Source organism: Scyliorhinus torazame, chromosome 7, assembly GCF_047496885.1.
Source record: "Scyliorhinus torazame isolate Kashiwa2021f chromosome 7, sScyTor2.1, whole genome shotgun sequence".
Taxonomy (NCBI): Eukaryota; Metazoa; Chordata; class Chondrichthyes; order Carcharhiniformes; family Scyliorhinidae; genus Scyliorhinus; species Scyliorhinus torazame.
Genome location: NC_092713.1, coordinates 54,498,479 through 54,517,632, shown reverse-complemented (window position 1 = coordinate 54,517,632; position 19,154 = coordinate 54,498,479). Strand labels below are relative to the sequence as shown.

General features: G+C 53.0%; 1 protein-coding gene across 1 annotated transcript in view; it reads right to left on the bottom strand.

Annotated features, from left to right (window-relative positions):
- LOC140427342 (uncharacterized) overlaps positions 1-19,154 on the bottom strand; it is a 157,405-nt gene that overhangs the window by 103,208 nt on the left and 35,043 nt on the right. The window contains exons 5-6 of the mRNA XM_072512894.1: positions 9,440-9,565; positions 157-224 (exon numbers count right to left, since the gene is read on the bottom strand). Of these exons, the coding sequence (XP_072368995.1) occupies positions 157-224; positions 9,440-9,565 (194 nt within the window). The remainder of the gene's footprint in view (positions 1-156; positions 225-9,439; positions 9,566-19,154) is intronic.

Genomic DNA, 19,154 nt, shown 5'->3' with positions numbered 1-19,154 from the left:
GATAAAGCCTCAGTTTGGATTCAACTTCGTCTCCAGTAAAATTGACCGTTCCTCCAAGAGTAGGTCCAAACACATTGGCACAAGTGGACAAATACAGAAAGTAGTTAAGTAGCAAATTTCACAACCATATTTCTGACAATAAATCATGCCACTCACCCTTGGTGGAGATTTTCACATGACCTTAAAAGTTCTGCAACTGACTTATGGGGCAAGATTTTGCTGGCCTATGATAAAGAAGAGAGTTATATTTTTGTGCAGAATTGCATTTGAAAAAATGAATCGTACAAAAACCCACTATATTTGTAATTCCTCTTTACCACCGCATAATTTGCAGGGGGAGTATCAGGATAGATTCAAATTTATTTTTCTAGTTCCCCTCCTTTATCTTCATTACCTTCTTGGACAGGAGGATCAACCCTGTCCAATCTGTGTACATCTTTGCATACATACAGCAAATAGTCAACACTGATCCTTATCAAATCTGCTAAGACTTCAAAGAAAAAATATTGTGTCTTTGAAATTGAACAGGATAGGCCCTGTTGAGCCCAATATTTTTTCATTACATGAATTTCCATTCAAAATGTGAGCTGACTTTATTGAAGAGGTCAATATGCCAATAATGCCACCTTTAGGGTAACACAGGATTATCACTCCCTCTCCTGTCAGGATGGAGTTGCCTAAATAATTGCATTTCTACACTGGGATGAAATGGGTTCAAAGTCTGTATTTTTCAGGACTGTCCCCAGCTGGAACAGCGACGAGGTCCATGTTTCTAGGAAAGGAGTTTTTAAAATTGATTTTTCTGGATGTGACATCAGACTTCTGAAAAGTGAACCCGTGCCTTCAGTTGCTGAGGAAAGAAGCTAATTGAGAAAACCAAACAGGCTGAGAGATTGGAGTTCTGCCTGTGGTCAATACCAGCAGGGCTAAATGTTTAGTTTTGCTTTTCTGTAGAGAGAAAACATGATGGTGGCTGTGAAGCTGTGAGTATAAGATGGCTGGAAGATGAAAAGTCTTGTAACAGCTGGAGGAGAAGACCAAATAGACTGATGCCAGGAGTAGAGCTGTGTAGGATCCAGAAAGGTAATCCTTTTGCTGGACATTACACCCATGGAACACAGAGTGTGGGTGGTAAAGCTGGTGTCAGAGACTACCTGATGATCAAATTCTTCATGAGGAAAAGTAGTTCAACCCAAGGTGAGAAGAACAGTGGGGACACTGTGGCTGACATTAATGCCATACATGCTGAGGAAATTGTCTTAGGAATATGAGATGTGTACCTCTGTTGCATCAGCTGTTTAAAGTGTAATTTACAGTTTCAACAGAATACAATTTGCCTGTTAGTTCTGTAGCCATCTGGGATGGCCACTTCCAGAATACAAAATGGATGCCCGCAATGAATGAAGGGAACTATGGACAATGTTAGGAAAGCAAGTGGGCACAGAGCCTGCATTGAAGAGACAGCTCCCAGACGGGACTGAAACTGTAGGGCAATGAACATATTGATGGCCCATCTCCGGGAACAAAGGAAATACACTCAAGCAACCGATCTAGCTCCAAACGTTACGGCGCCAGTTCCCCAAACCCAAAGCGTAACAAAGCAAGGCCAACTGCCATATAGGACCCGCCCAGCCATCAGGGCACCCACCCCTTTATTGGTCAAGATCAATACGAGTGATCGAGATACGGCCCAATTAATTGGGGCCAAGTTCTGGGCCCGCCCAAAAGCGAGCGAAGCCCCTTCGGGTATAAGAAGAAGGCCCCGAGAGAGAATCGCTCTCTTGGAATTGGCTCTCAAAGCGGAGAGACCCGTCCACCAGCTGCACCAGAAGCAAGTAAGTCCAAGGTCAACGCTCGCTATCAGACGGATGACCTTAGCTGTTCTCCTCTACCACTTCAAACCCAGCAGCCTCAGATCCGAACAACGGCCATTGTTCCTCTGACTGAGTGGGCACCCGAAGCTAAGTATAGGCGTTAGCGTTAGAAATAGTTTAGTTTGTAGTATTTTGTGCATGAGTAGATATTACTGTGTGTGTAAATAAATAGTATTGACTTTGAACTAACTAACTGGTATATCGTCTTTTTGATCAGTATTTGGGTTTGAACCTTGTGGCGGTATCGAGAGATACCTGGCAACTCTGAAGCAAACATAATTAGGATTACGGAAGGCGACCATATTGACCGCCATATTTAGAACCAAATAAACAGAGCAACAGTTCATGCTTAAGCTATGTTGACTTTTAGTTTGATTGTTCTAATAAAAGCTTTAAAAAGTGAAATATTGACCATCAGTTTATCCCATTGGGGTCATTTGGGAAGTTTGGTTCTTTCATGTTCTTGGCTTCCACAGCGATTATAACAACAGTGCTTGGCATGGTCACTATTATTCATGAAGGCCCTGCCCTCTCAACCTGGCCCCTCGCCTGAGGTGTGCTGATCCTCGGGTTAAATCACCACCAGTCAGCTCTCCCCCTCAAAAGGTGAATGCAGCCTATGGCCATTTGGGACGATGGTGACTTTACTTTATTTGTCATGACCACTGGATGTTTCAAAGCATTTTACAGCCAATGAATTATTTTTGAAGTGTAATGTGGGAAACACAACAGTCCATTTGCACACAGCAAACTCCCACAAACAACAATGTGTTAATGTCCAGATAATGTTTTCTTGTAATGTTGATTGAGGGATAAACACTGGCCAGGCCACTGGGAATAACTTCCCCTGCTCGTCTTCAAAATAGCGCCACCGGATATTCTGCATCCACCCAGTCAGATAGATGAAGCTTGAATCTTAAAGACAGTGGGCGCAATTAATTTGATCATGGACGTAAATCCCGTAATAGCCGCTGAATGTCGCTAGCGGCCATAAACGGGATTTGTGCCAGTGAGATCTCAGTTTGAGATACACCCCCCCCCCCCCCCACCCCCACCCCACACCCCCTCCCCAACCTGTGACATGATCAGGTTCATGTCCGGAAGAGACATGGAGCCGGATTCTCCTTTCTTGAGACTATGTGTTGATGCCAGGGTAGGATACGTGGTGTTATACAACAGCTGGACCGATTGAGGGGCCAGTACCAGCGCCACGGGGAACACAATCGATTCCGACACAAAATAGTGCGGTATTCGCCGGGTCTGGGATTGACACTCAGGAGGCTGACAAGCTGCAGCGCATGTACACAATACACTCCCACACACACCATCCCAGCCAACCAGATGGCAGCAAGACGTGCGGCCCTGGGATTCACCATCACGGAACTGGAGACGGTGCTGGAATCTGTGGAGGAGAGGCGTGTATCCCTATACGCCGGGGTGCGAAGGAGGACACCGCCATTCTCTGGGCCTGGATGCAGGTGCAGAGGTGGTCCGGACCGGTTAGCAGTGCAGGTAAAAACTGCACAATCTCCTCAGGGTGGCCAGGGTGAGTAGGCAGCACTATGCCCCTGCTACCGTCCTACACACCCGTAACCCTTCCCCCCCACCCACCACCCAGAGGGCAGCTGAACCCCCAACCTGCACCACATACTGTCACCCATACTGGCCGCCATAGCAGGGTGCTAGACCAATGAAGCCGCAAGACACCCACCCCGTAGGCTGCATGCCTCGGACTGTCTAACACTGTCGTTTTCTGTTTCCCTCCTCCAGGAGAAGGCCGCGCACAATCGCCAGGAGCGGGAGAAGACTGGAGGAGGACCGCCAGATCTGTGGCCCCTCACTGAAGCAGAGCAGAGGGCACTGGACATGGTCAGTGGGCCCAAAGAAAGGGCGGTCGCCAGGGCAGAGGTCGGCATTGGGCAACAAAGTGAGACACCGTTGAGTTGCGGTTCCCAATGGCACATGTGCCACCCATCCACCAGCACCCCCACACCCACCACCATCCCCACACCACACCCACATCCACACTACCTCACACCCACCACCACCCCTGCTCCTCCAACACTACCATCACCCCAACACCCTCTCCCCAATACCACACAGCCCCACTCTCTCCCCCAGCACACGATGCGATCATACATCTCGTCTTATGTCTTGCAGGAGCTGCTGGTGATGGGACGAGCCCTTCTGGTATCCCCCGTCCCCGATCCCAACCACAGACTTCGCCCAGGGATTGCGGTTTAGCCAGCGCTTACTGCTCCAGTGTCCCACCTCATCCCCACAGTCCCCACCACTGCAACTCCAGGGATTCGATGAAACCATGTGATGGAATGGCCAGTTCGCATGCAGGGATCACGCAGGTGGATGGTGCTACAATGGGCAGGGGTCAGACGTTGTCGGATGATGCGGTGCACCAGAGGTCATCGCGGAGGGGATTAACATCACCCTCATCCCATGGGTCAGACCCGCTGTTACTGCCAACCCAGGGACTGCACCCCGTAGTGAGGGAGGTAGGTGTCATGGCGGGGATTGCAGGAGGGGAGGTGGCCCGGCGGGGTGTGGAGCTAGGATGAGGTGACTCTGCCCCTGGTCAGACCCCCCTTAGTTGGTGAACCTGGAGCTGATTAGAGCGCCCCATGCACGTTGGCCCTGGCGCACATGTTGTGCGGCCTCCAGTGCCTGCCCGGGCTCCATGTCCACATCCTCGGAGGAGGACTGGCGTTCATCCTCCTCCTCCATCACATCGCCCCTCTGCTGCGTGATGTTGTGGAGGATGCAGCAGGCCGGCATGATGTGGGCAACTCTCAGCAGAATCAGGGGCCATGGTGGGTGGTCAGTGGGATGCGCAGCAAGATGGCTGCCTTGCAGGCCGCGACAATGGTGGTCCATGCCTGGACACCGCCCCAGTACCGTGGGCGAGTAACACCCTGGCCCCCCGACCCATCTCACCGTCACTACCCCCCCCCCCCCCCCCACCCCCCGGCCCTGGCAGGGCCACCCCCGCCACCCCCAGCCAGCCCGCTAGTGTCAGGACCGGCAGCCCATGGTTGTGTCTCTGTATCTCCTGCCTCCCGCCTCCCCTCATTCCTCATCAGCCACGGCGTCCGTTTCCCGATTTTTGAAAGCACAACAAAATCTCGCCATTGGGAATTCCCCCCGGTGCAGGTGGAGAATCGCAGGCGTCCTAGAGAATACCGGTCAGGCCTGCTAATGATATGCAAAAGGCATTTACTGTATGTGCGGAGTGGATCGCATTGATGCCAATATCGAGACGCCAGAGAATTGCGATTTGGGTGAACCCAGTGCCCGCCACAATTTCAGCATCAAAACCGATTCTCAGCCCAGTCACTTTCCCGATTCCGGAGTAGGCCGACAGAGAATCCTGCCCGTGAACTTGGTTTTAATAAATTAACACGTACGTACCTGTCTTAACGCCGCAACGACCTCCCTTGCTTTATCCTCCCACCCAGTCGGTATGACATCACACCAGCGCGAATCACTACTGGTTTTGAAAAACAAAAACAAGTCGTAATGACCATGCGGGGGCACGTGGGTAATTTATGGTCCCTGGGTGGGTGGTGAGGGACATGGCCGGGCAGTGCCCTGGCACTGTACCCAGTCACTTCCCCCTGACAGTGCTGACCTGGCAGTGTTCTGCCTCTAGGTTGTCACTGTCAGGGACGGGCCTACTGGGGGGACTCCCCTTATGTGTGGCATGAGGGTAGAGGGGAGAGCTCCGATGCCTGCGAGGGGGGGATGGAGGGGAGAGCCCTAATGCATGTCATAGATTATCATCATAGAATTTACAGTGCAGAAGGAGGCCATTCGGCCCATCGAGTCTGCACCGGCTCTTGGAAAGAGCACCCTACCCAAGGTCAACACCTCCACCTATTCCCATAACCCAGTAACCCCTCCCAACACTAAGGGCAATTTTGGACACTAAGGGCAATTTTGGACACTATGGGCAATTTAGCATGGCCAATCCACCTAACCCGCACATCTTTGGACTGTGGGAGGAAACCGGAGCACCCGGAGGAAACCCACGCACACACGGGGAGGATGTGCAGACTCCACACAGACAGTGACCCAAGCCGGAATCGAACCTGGGACCCTGGAGCTGTGAAGCATTTGTGCTAACCACCATGCTACCGTGCTGCCCCACCGTGCAGCCATGTGAGGGGAGAGGAGCCCCATGTTGACATTGTGGTGGGGGAGGGTCCCGATATTGGCGTTAAGGTGGGGGGGGGAGGTGCCCTGAAGTTGGTATTGTGGTGGGGTGCCCCGATGTTGGCTTTGTAGAGGGGGGTACCCTGATGTTGGCATTGTGGTGGGATGGGAGTGCCCGAATGTTGGCGTTGCGTGGTGGTGGGAGGGTTGGTTGTGCTCTGATGCTTGGGGAGGGGTCCCAACATCTTTGGGAGGGGGATTTTATTTAAGCCGGAGATCGGTATGCCCTTTAAAAAGAGCACCCTTGTCTGTGTCTTCAGGCCCCGTCCCTCCTGCTGACGATGTGACTCTCACTTCCCTTTTTAAAAAGCACAGAGTGTTCAATATGGAGATAGAAGCGAGTTGTGAAGCCGGCGAGATTCAAATCGGCTTTCTCACCTGAGCCAACACTCTGCTCATTTATGAGAAGATTCCGCCCAGCATGTCTGACAATGCAGAACGCGCTCAGTACTGAACTGGAATATCAGACTTCATTATTGTGTTGAAGTTCTGGATTAGGGTTTTAACCTGGAAACTGACTGACTCCGAGACAATAGGTGCTACCCACTGAACAAGTGACACAGAACCATAAGAATGGGCAGCACGGTAGCATAGTGGTTAGCACAATTGCTTCACAGCTCCAAGGTCCCAGGTTCGATTCCCGGCTTGGATCACTGTCTGTGTGGAGTCTGCACGTTCTCCCCGTGTCTGCGTGGGTTTCCTCCGCGTGCTCCGGTTTCCTCCCTCAGTCCAAAGATGTGCAGGTTAGGTGGATTGGCCAGGCTAAATAGCCCTTAGTGTCTCAAATTGCCCTTAGTGTTGGGTCGGGTTACTGGGTTATGGGGATAGGGTAGCGGTGTGGTCTTGGGTAGGGTGCTCTTTCCAAGAGTTGGTGCAGACTCGATGGGCCGAAAGGCCTCTTTCTGCACTGTAAAATCTATGAATAGAAGTACGTCATTACTACTCAGTTAAATCATGGCTCAATTCCAATAACTGCCATGGCTCCATAGTCCAAGTACCCTTTTACAACTAAAATCTATCCATGCAGTCCTGAAAATTCCAATTGGCCCAAGATGCACAGCCTTTTGGAAGGAAGGGATCCAGATTTCCAATATCCTTTGTGTGAAAAATGCTTTCTGAATCTGGCCTAGCTCTACTGTGAAGATACTACCCTCTGGATGAAACCTTCTGCCCCAGGAGCTGGTGAATTGGATATGGGTAGGAACTTAATTAGTGCCAGTGTAGCAGAACACACCACCTGTGCTGGAATTAAATTCTGGGCGTTAAGAAATGATCAAGGCTGTATTAAGAAATGATATTGGCACTAAGGGCCAAGATGTTGAATCGTTATGGGTGGAAATAAAAAACATGGGGAAAAACTCCTTGGTAGGAGTAATTTACAGGCCCCCGAGCAATACTTCCAGAGTGGGGCATAGTATAAACCAAGAAATAATGAGGACTTGTGAGAAGGGCACAACGGTGATCACGAGTGATTTTAACATGTATATCGACTGGATTAATCAAATTGGCACAGGTAGCCTCAAGGGAGATTTCATAGAGTTCATGAGGGATTGTTTATTCGAGCAATGTGTTATGGATCCAACCAAGGAGCAGGCTATTTTAGATGTAATATTATGTAATGAAGAAGGGTTGATAAATAGTCTTGTTGTTGAGGATCCTCTTGGAAGGAGTGATCACAGCATGCTAGAGTTTCAAATTCAGATTGAGCAAGAGAAGACAGAGTGCCATACCAGAGTTTTAGCGTTGGGCAGAGGTAATTATACAGGCCTGAGGAAAGAGTTGGCCCAAGTAGGCTGGCCACAAATAATTGAGGGTAGGGCAGTTGAGGAACAATGCCGGATGTTATGGGCGATATTAAACCTCTCAATGAAAGTATATTCCTGAGAGGAAGAGGAATTGTCAAAGCGAAAAAAGCATTTCATAGCTAAACACGGAATTCAAGCAGGACATAAAGGCAAAAACGCGTGCATACCACACTGCAAAAGCTTGTGGTAAACTGGAGGATTGGGAGAACTTCAGGGATCAGAAAAAAGCTACTAAAAATAGAATCAAAAAAGCTAAGACGAACTACAAAAGGAAACTAGCAAAAAACATTAACACTGATACCAAGAGGTTCTATAAGTATATAAAGAGGAAAGGAATAGCTAAAGTAAATGTTGGCCCTTTAGAGGACGATACTGGTGAGTAATAATGAGGAACTCAGAGATGGTGGAGGCACTGAACCAATATTTTGCCTCTGTCTTCACGGTAGAGGGTAATAAAAAATTTCCAAGAACTGCAGTAAATGCAGAGGAATTTAGTGCAATAACCATCACTAGGGAGAAGGTATTGAATAAACTAATGGGACTAAAGGCAGATACGTCTCCAGGACTTGATGGCCTGCACCCTAGGGTATTAAAGGGGGAGGCAGCAGAGATAGTGGATGCATTGGTTATGATATTTCAGAGTTCTCTGGATTCTGGAAGGATCCTGGTGGATTGGAAACAAGCTAATGTGACGCCCTATTCAAAAAGGGAGAGAGGCAAACAGTAGGAAACTATAGACCGGTTAGCTTGACCTCTGTAGTGGGGACGTTGCTGGATGCTCTACCCTGACAATGCATTCTCTCCTCCCGCACCCTGCCGTGCAGGGCAGGAATGTATGTTAGTCCTGGGATTCAGCGATAAATGTGTATCGATATTTTTGACAACCAACTGAATGAGATAGTCATCCAATTAATTGCCAATTAATACAATCATTGAAGGCTCTGCTGTTCCGGTGGAGTTTCTTGATCAGGTGTGTATTAAGATTGCAAACAGTTTCGATTCGGGAGAACCGTCTTTTCAATCCTTTTTCAGACAACTTCATTGTCAGAACTGATCCAAATTCGCCTTGGTTCAGAACAGAACATTGACGGAAAATGAACCCTAAGCAATAAAAAATTCAAAGGACTGGAGAAAGAATAGAGGTATAGATGTATAGATTTGTAAAAGCTAGACTGCAGGTGGAAATCCAACAAACAACGAATGCAATTTTGTATTTCGTAAATGGGTACTTAACACAAAAACAAAGAGGCAATACTGAATTGAAAAAAAGGTATTCTCTTCAAAAATATATATACTTCATTTTTCTTTTGAGCAGAATTTTAAATATATTCTAAAAGATTTTTGTTATTTCAGCAAACAATAACAGCTGATGCGGCCATTTATTATATAGGTTTTGTACTTCAAGGCCTAACAAGCATTGCACAGAGACTGAGGAAGGCAAGGATGCATTCCCGCCAGTCCATTATAACATGTGCTGTCCAATGGCATGTCATAACTGCACTACTTGCATGCACACCACTCTGGCTTACTTACCTTCAGCACAACAGAAAACTGTTCCCTTTTGTATTTGCTACTGTGGGCCATTTTGTGATGGTAGAATTTGTGGACCTTCTGAATGATTAGTTGTGAAGCCTGCTGCAAGACCTTTTCCACACCTGTCTGGGAATTAAAACAAACTGAGATACCCAAAGGATTAAGGTTTCAGGAAAATTAGCTAACTACTACAGAAAGCAGGAATTAATCAGGATGCACACACTGATTTAATAATACATTGTTGAAACAGCAGCCCCGAATTAAAGTGCCCCCAATAGTAAAAATAAGTAAGGTTATGCTGTATTGAAAAAGCATTGTGATGTATCTCTTCAAATGAGAGCAATTTCTTATTGTTAAATGAACTTTGCATTTGAAAAGATCTTTCATAATTGCTTCAAATACTTTGCCTGCCTCGAGATGTCTTTGAGGATCAGGAGGAATTGTCACGAATAAATTGTATAAAACTTAGGGAACAGGACCAAGTTGCAAATGAGCTACATGTGACAACACTTAAAGTCACACTTGCCCAGAAAATTTTCCAAGTGTGGTCGCAAGCGGAAATTGCCGCGAGCTTCCGGCTGCTCGGCCCAGCAAGGACAGCAACGCAATTCAACATTAATTGGCCCACTTAATGGGGCCCCACGGGCTTCTTGTCGCAAATGAAGGCTCACCAGCTGATTTGCCGGGAAGGCGCTCGCCAGCTCCACCGCTAACAAGGTCGAGCAGCACTTAAGCTGCACTTGTTCGGGAAACCCCAGCCAGCTCGCAATAATGGCGTCCAGGAGACCGGCCTCAAGATTTGGAGATACTGACCTGTGGAGGCTGCTCGACGCCGTTGAGGCCAGGAGGGATGTCCTGTTCCCCTCAGGGTCCCGGAGAGTCAGCCACAAGATAGCCAGTGCTTCCTGGGATGAGGTGGCGTCAGCTCGGGGAGTATGACCAGAAGGACAGGCCTTTAGTGCTGAAAAAGGTCAATGACCTACACAGAGCAGCACAAGTGAGGAGTGAGAAGTGAGTAGTGGCGGCACAGTAGCACAGTGGATAGCACTGATGCCTCACAGCGCCAGAGACCCTGGGCGAAATTCTCCCCCAACGGCGGGATGTCCGCCGACTGGCGCCAAAGCCGGCGCCAATCAGACGGGCATCGCGCCGGCCCAAAGGTGCGGAAGGCTCCGCATCTTTGGCGGCCTAGCCCCAACATTGAGGGGCTAGGCCGACGCCGGAGGGATTTCCGCCCCGCCAGCTGGCGGAAATGGCGTTTGTTTCCCCGCCAGCTGGCGCGGAAATGCGGCGCATGCGCGGGAGCGTCAGTGGCCGCTGTCAGTTTCCCGCGCATGCGCAGTGGGGAGAGTCTCTTCCACCTCCGCCATGGTGGAGGCCGTAGCGGAGGCGGAAGGGAAAGAGTGCCCCCACGGCACAGGCCCGCCCGCGGATTGGTGTGCCCCGATCGCGGGCCAGGCCACTGTGGGGGCACCCCCCGGGGTCAGATCACCCCGCGCCCCCCCCCCCCAGGACCCCGGAGCCCGCCCACGCCGCCTGGTCCCGCCGGTAAATACCAGGTTTGATTTACGTCGGCGGGACAGGCAATTCCTGGGCGGGACTTCGGCCCATCCGGGCCGGAGAATCCAGCGGGGGATCCCGCCAACCGGCGCGGCCCGATTCCCGCCCCCGCCCAATCTCCGGGAGTGGAGACTTCGGCGGGGGCGGGGGCGGGATTCACGGCGGCCAAGGGCCATTCTCCGACCCGGCGGGGGGTCGGAGAATGACGCCCCTGGTTCGATTCCCAGCTTGGGTCACTGTCTGTGAGGAGTCTGCACATTCTCCCCATATCTGCGTGGGTTTCTTCCAGGTGCTCCAGTTTCCTCCCACAAGTTCCGAAAGACGTGCTTTTAGGTGAATTGGATATTCTGAATTCTCCCTCAGTGTACCCAAACAGGCGCCATGGTGTGGCGACTGGGGGATTTTCACAGTAACTTCATTGCAGTGTTAATGTAAGCCTACTTGTGACACTAGTAAAGATTATTATAACACAAACGCCCTATGGGGGCATCCCCCCATGCAACCCCCAGCCCTTCCTCCACACCCCTTTCCCACCACTGTGAACCACGTGTGTGGCTAATGATGCCCTCTCTGTGTCTCCTCAGGAAAAGCTCTCTCATAAACATCGGGACAGGGCCCAGACTGGCGCAGGGACGCCGGACATAAGAATCCTCACCTCCTTCGAGGAGTGTGCCCTGGAAGTGACTGGTGTGGCTGAGGACAGATCGGTCAACTACGCAGAGGCTGGCAGACACCGCAGATTTGAGGAACCACTGGCCTCCACCCTGGGGACCTGTCAAACATGAGTAGTGATTGCCTTACTGACTGACCCATCCCTCTCATTGACAACTTGTTCATTCTCCCGCAGGTCCTCCAGCCGACGGTGACGGCCCATCCCAGGAGGCCCCTCTTCTGACTCTGTGGAGAACACCTCGGAGAGGAGCTCCGAGGATGCAACTGTAGTCGCTGAACAGCTGTCATCCCTACCCTCCACCAGCACATGTTAGTGGATAGGCTTCGGGGCACAATCTGGTGAGCACCTAACCGCTGATGATGTACATCAGGTGGAGGCAGGAACCCCCAGGTGAGACAGCAGCCGAGAGGCTTCTGGATCCCAGGACTCAGCTGGGTCAAGGCCTGACGCTGAGCCTGTGGCACAGCGATACGTAGCATAGTTGCTTCACAGCTCCAGGGTCCCCGGTTCAATTCCCAGCTTGGGTCACTGTCTGTGCGGAGTTTGCACTTTCTCCCCATGTCTGCGTGGGTTTCTTCCGGGTGCTCCGGTTTCCTCCCACAAGTCCAAAGATGTGCAGGTTAGGTGGATTGGCCATGCTAAATTGCCCTTAGTGTTCAAAAAGGTTGGGTGGGGTTACTGGATATCGGGATAGGATTGAAGTTTGGGATTAGGTAGGGTGCTCTTTCCAAAGGCAGGTGCAGACTCGATGGGCCGAATGGCCTGCTTCTGCGTTGTAAATTCTATGATATGATGGAGACGATAGAGGCCAACCTGGACATTCAGAGGGAGATGTCAGCATCACTCCAGTAGATCCAGAGCCGTTTGGAGGAGTCCCAGAGGCTAAAGGTGCAAGAGATGGTTCTGGCAATGAGTGGCACTGAGACCAACCTTGCGAGGATGGCGGCCGCAGTGGAAAGTCTGGTGCACGACATCGTCAACGTGAGTGAAGGTGTCCAAGGCATCGTGCAGTCGGTGATAGCCATGGCCGAGGGTCTCAGCAGAATGTCCGACTTGCTGGGGGATGTGACCTAATACCAGGCCAAACTTGATGACGTTCGGTGGGACATGTCTTGCTCTCAAACTAGAATGGCCGAGGTGCTGCGCAGCTTGTCCCAGCCGCTGGTGGGCATGGCTGAGGTGCTGCAGAGCCTGGCCCAGTCACTGAGGTGCATTGCTGAGGGCGCCAACGCCATGGTGCAAGATCATGGGGAACTGCCAGGGCTGGCAGAGCCAAATGATGCAGGGGCAGCTGGGGCTCAAACCCCAGGGCCCTATGGGCACTGTTCAGGAGGATGGGGTGCTGGGTGCTGTGGTAAACCACTGTATTGTATTGTATTGTTGTACTGTTACATTCCTGGGCTTGTCCCTGCTGGATCTGAATCACTGTAGTATATAATCTGTGTGAACTGCCACTGTATTATATGTAATGTGGTAAACTACTGCCTGCTGGCTCTGCCTCCCTCAGGCTCGGTATAAAGGTGGCTAGTCTCCGCCGCTGCCTCAGTTCGGGGCCAAGAGGCTTTCCGTTTAGTGTATTAAAGCCTCAGTTATGTTCACCACTCGTCGTGCGTTCATTGATGGCATATAAATGTAATACACTAAACATCTAAGATGAATTCATCACTCAAGCCTGATCGCCTGTAGCTGCACCGACAGGCAGCCGACGCCACTGCAACATTTGAGCACTGGCTAAGCTGCTCCGAAGCGTACCTCGATCCTTCACCGAAGACTTCACCGACCTCCAAAAGAAACAGATCCTCCACGCACGGGTGAGCCCGCAAGTCTTTCTTCTCATCAGGGACGCCCCCTCGTGTACAGAGGCGATAATGCTGCTGAAGGGACACTATGTAAGGTCTGTAAACGAAGTGTATGCTAGGCACCTTCTTGCCACGAGACGACAACGGCCTGGGGAATCACTAGCAGAATTCCTGCGTGCCTTGCGGGTACTCAGCCGGAACAGTGACTGCCAGGCGGTATCGGCTACCCAACACGCGGAACTGTTGGTCAGGGAGCTTATGTCGCAGGCATGAAATCAAACTACATCCGCCAGCGATTGCTAGAAGGGGGTACCCTCAGCCTCCCAGAGACAGTGCAGCTCTCCAACTCACTGGAGGTGGCCTGGAAGTCGAGCTCCAGTAATAGGGCGGCGCAGAGATGAGGAAGGGCGTAGAGTTTAAAGTTAGCTTACTCTATGCCTTGTACGGTAAGGGTCGCGACACAGTATCCCCGGATTGCTACTGAATGTGATCCGGAAGCCAGGGAGATTTTCTGGGTCGCGGGTAAAATTGGGAGGGAGCAGCGCCTTACCGTATCTGGGTGTATGAAGCTGTCTGTGCTCCCGGAGTTGAAAAGGCAGGCTGTCTCGTGCCTGTTGATCCGGACGGTCATTGTAGATTTTGTGAGGTGATGAGGCCGGGACTGGGCGGGCGTGATGGAGGCGAGCTTCAGAAGGTGATGGGTAGGCCAGTCGGAGGTAGCGGCGGCCAGCGTACGATCGGGTGAGCAGGACTCCCGGGAGGCTGTGGAGTGGTTCCAAGATGGTGGTCCCCATGGGTCGCGCGTGGCGGGTGGCATCGGAGATGGCGTCAAAGATGGCGGCCCCCATGGGTTGCACGTGGCGGGTGGAGTACAAGATGGCGTTAAAGATGGCGGCCCCCATGGGTCGCACATGGCGGCCGAAATTGAAGATGGCGGCGAAGATGCGGCGCCCACGGGTCGCACATGGCGGATGGCGCGGCAGCTGGGGGCGGCCCCGACAAGCAGCATGCAGCGCTGCTGGGCCTAGGAGTTTTCGGGAGTGATCGGGCCTGGCAGGCTTTCGCAACGTGGCCCTTCCTCCCCCACCCGTTGCAAGTTGCGTTCCGTGCAGGGCAGCGTTTTTTGCGGTAGCTGCCCTGGCCGCAAAAGTAGCACCTCGGACCTCCGGCGCTGGCGGGCTGCTGCGCGGCACAGACTTGCGCCACACTCGAGTTGAGTGATGGCGGCACCCACGAGGTCCATGAGGGTGCCGCGCGGTCGATGGTGTAGGCCTCCATGTTCTGGGAGGCCACCTCCAGTGAGTTTGAGAGTTGCACTGTCTCTGGGAGGCCGAGTGTACCCCCTTCTAATAATCGCTGGCGGATGTAGTTTGATTTCCGCGAAATCAAACTACGACATAGTAGTATGATTTACTACTAAATCATAAATAGTATGACTTATGATTCATAAGTCATATTTCTCGATATATGTAATGTGATAAACTACCGCCTCCCTCGGGCTCAGTATAAAGGTGGCTGGTCTCCGCCGCTGCCTCAGTTCGGGATCAGAGGCCAGGTGGCTTTCTGTTTAGTTTATTAAAACCTCAGTTATGTTCACCACTCGTCGTGTATTCATTGATGGCATATCAGGTGCCAAGCTGGACCTGTCCCATGGAGCCACTAGCTCCCCCTGGTTCCACCCCTTTGATGAGGCCACGTCTCGCAGGCAGCTCATCGGGAGTGGGGTTTGTACAACACATTAAACACCTTTTTGCTATTATGTTGCCTCTGACGCTTCCTTCCACAATGTGGGCTGGTCCCTGGGCCAGTTGCCCATCTTTCCAGGCATCCCCCCGCTCTCCTCCCCCTCGCTGTGGTGCTCATCTACCCTCCGGCCTTGGACATGTCCGCGGAGCTGTGTCCCATCCCCTGGGTGTTCGGATGTTGGCTGCTGCGTGTGTGGAGTTGCCTCCCATAGTGTTCAAGCATAATGTCCAGGCATCAGGGTGTGATTGGGATGTTAGGCAATGACTCCCACATGCTACATGGCCCGCCCACCCACGGGGATCCACTTGGGTTGTGTGAAATGCTCACTTAACCCCGATTGCCAATTCCCTATTTGCAATAGCCTTGAGCTGCGCAGCCAGAGGCATCAGCAGTCGGTGTGGGTTATGGGAAGCTGTAATGGCAACGGGCAGGGACAGGGGTTGCCTCCGGAATGGGCACACACGATCCAGGGGATGGCATGGTGATGCCGTGAGCGGTTACCCCCCTTGCGCACCCCCCTCACCTCCCCATGGCGGCCCACCCCTGTAGAGGGTCCCCCACTCCAAGCCGAGGGTCCCCCCACTGAGCACTGGGGTGGCAGGCCCAGCACCCTGGGTTCTTTGCCTGTGAGCAAAAATGACTTCTCACCTCCTCGGCTCCCCACAGAAGCCCCTCCACCAGGTTCACGGTTTTCAAAAGGAGTACTAATCGGCGCCAGCGTGACCACTTGCTGGAGAGGGCACTGAATGACGGGAGGCCGTTGGATAAGGGTTTCGCTCGTTAATTGTATGGAAATGGGCTTAAGTAGTGGTAATTGGTTTCTCGCCATGTGGGACTGGCTGAAAACGGGCGGCCGCTTGGCCCATTGGGGCGCGGAGAATTGCCGGGGGGGGGGCGCTGCCAACGGCCCCCGACCGGCGCGGCGTGATCCCCGCCCCCGTCCGAAAACTGGCACCGGAGAATTCGGCAGCCGCTATCGGAGCGGCAGGGGCGGGATTCACGCCGCCCCCCCCCCCCCCCCGGTGATTCTCCGACCTGGCGGGGGATCGGAGAATCCCGCCCTCAGGTCTCTCAACTGACAGTTAGGAAGCAGGTAAGATTGTTTTGCCTTCTAGTTTCCCTCCATCTTCTTCGATCTTGTATATCAGAGGCGAATCTTGCGACTTCCGGTTGCGGCTATGTGGAGTTAAGTCGCACATTCGACAGCTCCCGCTAAAAACGGACTTTTGGGCTCTTTTCAGGGCTCCCAACGACATTCTTTCGACGTTTCCCAGTGTGGGAAGGAGATTGCAATAGTTCCCCGACAGTATATACTTGTACCAGGAGCGCGGCGACTAAAAAAGTGGTGATGGACCCGAAGAAGATGCGAGGGAAGAAGAGCAAAATGGCGGAGGGCAGGGACCAGGCAACGTGGATGCAGTGGGTGCAGGAGCAGTAGGAGGTTATCCAGCGCTGCTTCAGGGAGCTCAAAGCGGACCTGCTGGAGCCGATGAAGGCTTCTATCAATAAGCTGCTGGAGACCCGGACGGTCCAGGGGGTGGCGATCCGCGAGGCCCGACAAAAGATCTCCGACAACGATGAATAGATCTTAGGCCTTGCGGTAATTGTGGAGGCGCACGAGGCGCTCCACAAGAAATGGCAGGAACGGTTCGAGGAGATGGATAATCGGTCGAGGCGGAAGAATTCGCGGATTCTGGGCCTCCCGGAGGGGCTGGAGGGGTCGGTCGTGGGGGCCTATGTGGTCACCATGTTGAACTCGTTGATGGGAGCGGGGTCCTTCCAGGGGCCCCTGGAGCTGGAAGGGGCCCATAGAGTGCTGGCGAGGAGGCCCAAGGCTAACGAGCCTCCGCGGGCGGTGTTGGTGCGGTTTCATCGGTTCGTCGATCGGGAGTGTGTGCTCAGGTGGGCCAAGAAAGAGAGGAGCAGCAGGTGGGAGAACGCAGAGGTACGAATATACCAGGACTGGAGTGCGGAGGAGGCGAAGAAGAGGGCCGGGTACAATCAGGCGAAGGCGGTGTTGCACAGGAAGAGGGTGAAGTTTGGCATGCTGCAACCGGCGCGTCTGTGGGTCACCTACAAGGACCGGCACCATTATTTTGAGTCTCCGGAGGAGGCGTGGGCCTTTCTTCAGGCCGAGAAGCTGGACACAAATTGAGGGTCGGGATGGGTGGTCAGGGATTGCTGTTGATGTGTTACATTTTGAGGGGGGGTTCTTTGCTCTTGTTTCGTTTTGGTTCGGAGAGGGTTGTTAGGTTGGGTTGGGCACTGTTTTGGTTGGGTCTGTCGGGGGGGCTCTTGATCGGGGGTAAGTAAATGGAGTAGGGGTGGATGGCCCGTAGGGGGGATGGGGCCCTGCGGGGGAGGGTGAGGCCCGAGTCGGGGGTGAGGGGACTGGACCTGCAAAAGGAGATGCATCAGAGGTGGCGGGGCCGGGTAGGTGGAAAGCGCGGGCTTTTTCCCGCACTGAGGGCTGGAGGGGGCGGATTGCTGCTGTTATGGTCAAGGAGGAGCTGAAGCGAGTGGAGGGGGTTGGGACGGGGGTCTGCCGCCATGGGGAACGGGCCGGGCGTGGGGTGCGGGCGCATGGCTGGCCGAGGAGCGGTTATGGCTAGTCGGCGGGGGAGGGGGGCGGGTAGCCCCCCGATCCGGCTGATAACCTGGAATGTAAGGGGACTGAACGGGCCGGTCAAGCGGGCCCGGGTGCTCGTGCACCTGAAGGGGCTGAAGGCGGATGTGGTCGTGCTCCAGGAGACACACCTGAAGGTGGCAGACCAGGTAAGATTGAGGAAAGGGTGGGTAGGTCAGGTGTTTCATTCGGGGCTGGATGCCAAAAATCGGGGGTTGACGATCTTGGTGGGAAAGAGGGTGTCGTTCGAGGCGTCGAGCATTGTGACAGACAATGGCGGCAGGTACGTAATGGTAAGTGGTAAGCTGCAAGGGGAGAGGGTGGTGCTGGTCAACGTTTACGCCCCGAACTGTGACGATGTGGGTTTTATGCGGCGCATGTTGGGTCGGATCCCGGACTTGGAAGTGGGGGGCCTGATAATGGAGGGGGGGGGGGACTTTAACACGATGTTGGATCCAGCACTGGATCGCTCTAGGTCTAGGACGGGTAGGAAGTCGGCGGCGGCTAAGGTGCTGAGGGGGTTTATGGACAAGATGGGAGGGGTGGACCCTTGGAGATTTGCAAGGCCGGGGGCTAGGGAATTTTCATTCTTCTCGCATGTTCATAAGGCTTATTCCCGGATCGACTTTTTTATTATGAGCCGGGCGCTGATAGCGAGAGTAGAGGATACCGAGTACTCGGCGATAGCCATTTTGGATCACGCCCCGCATTGGGTAGACTTAGAGCTGGGGGAGGAGAGGGACCATCGCCCGTTGTGGCGCTTGGAGGTGGGGCTGTTGGCGGACGAGGAGGTGAGTGAGCGGGTCCGAGGAAGCATAGAGAGATACCTGGAGGCCAATGATAACGGGGAGGTCCGAGTGGGGATGGTCTGGGAAGCACTGAAAGTGGTGGTTAGGAAAGAGCTGATCTCCATTAAGGCCCACAAGGAGAGGAGAGAGCAGAGGGAGAGGGAGAGGCTGGTGGGGGAGAGGTGAGGGTAGACAGGAGGTATGCGGAGGTGCCTGAGGAGGGACTGTTGAGGAAGAGGCGTAGCCTCCAGGCCAAATTCGACCTGTTGACCACCAGGAAGGCGGAGGTGCAGTGGAGGAAGGCCCAGGGGGCTATTTATGAGTATGAGGAAAAGGCAAGCCGGATGCTGGCGCATCAGCTTCGGAAGCGGGACGCAGCTAGGGAGATCGGGGGAGTTAAGGATAGGGGAGGGAGTGTGGTGCGGAGTGGGGTTGGGATCAATGGCGTCTTCAGGGACTTCTATGAGGAATTGTATCGGTCCGAGCCCCCACTGGAGGAGGGAGGGATGGGCCGCTTTCTGGA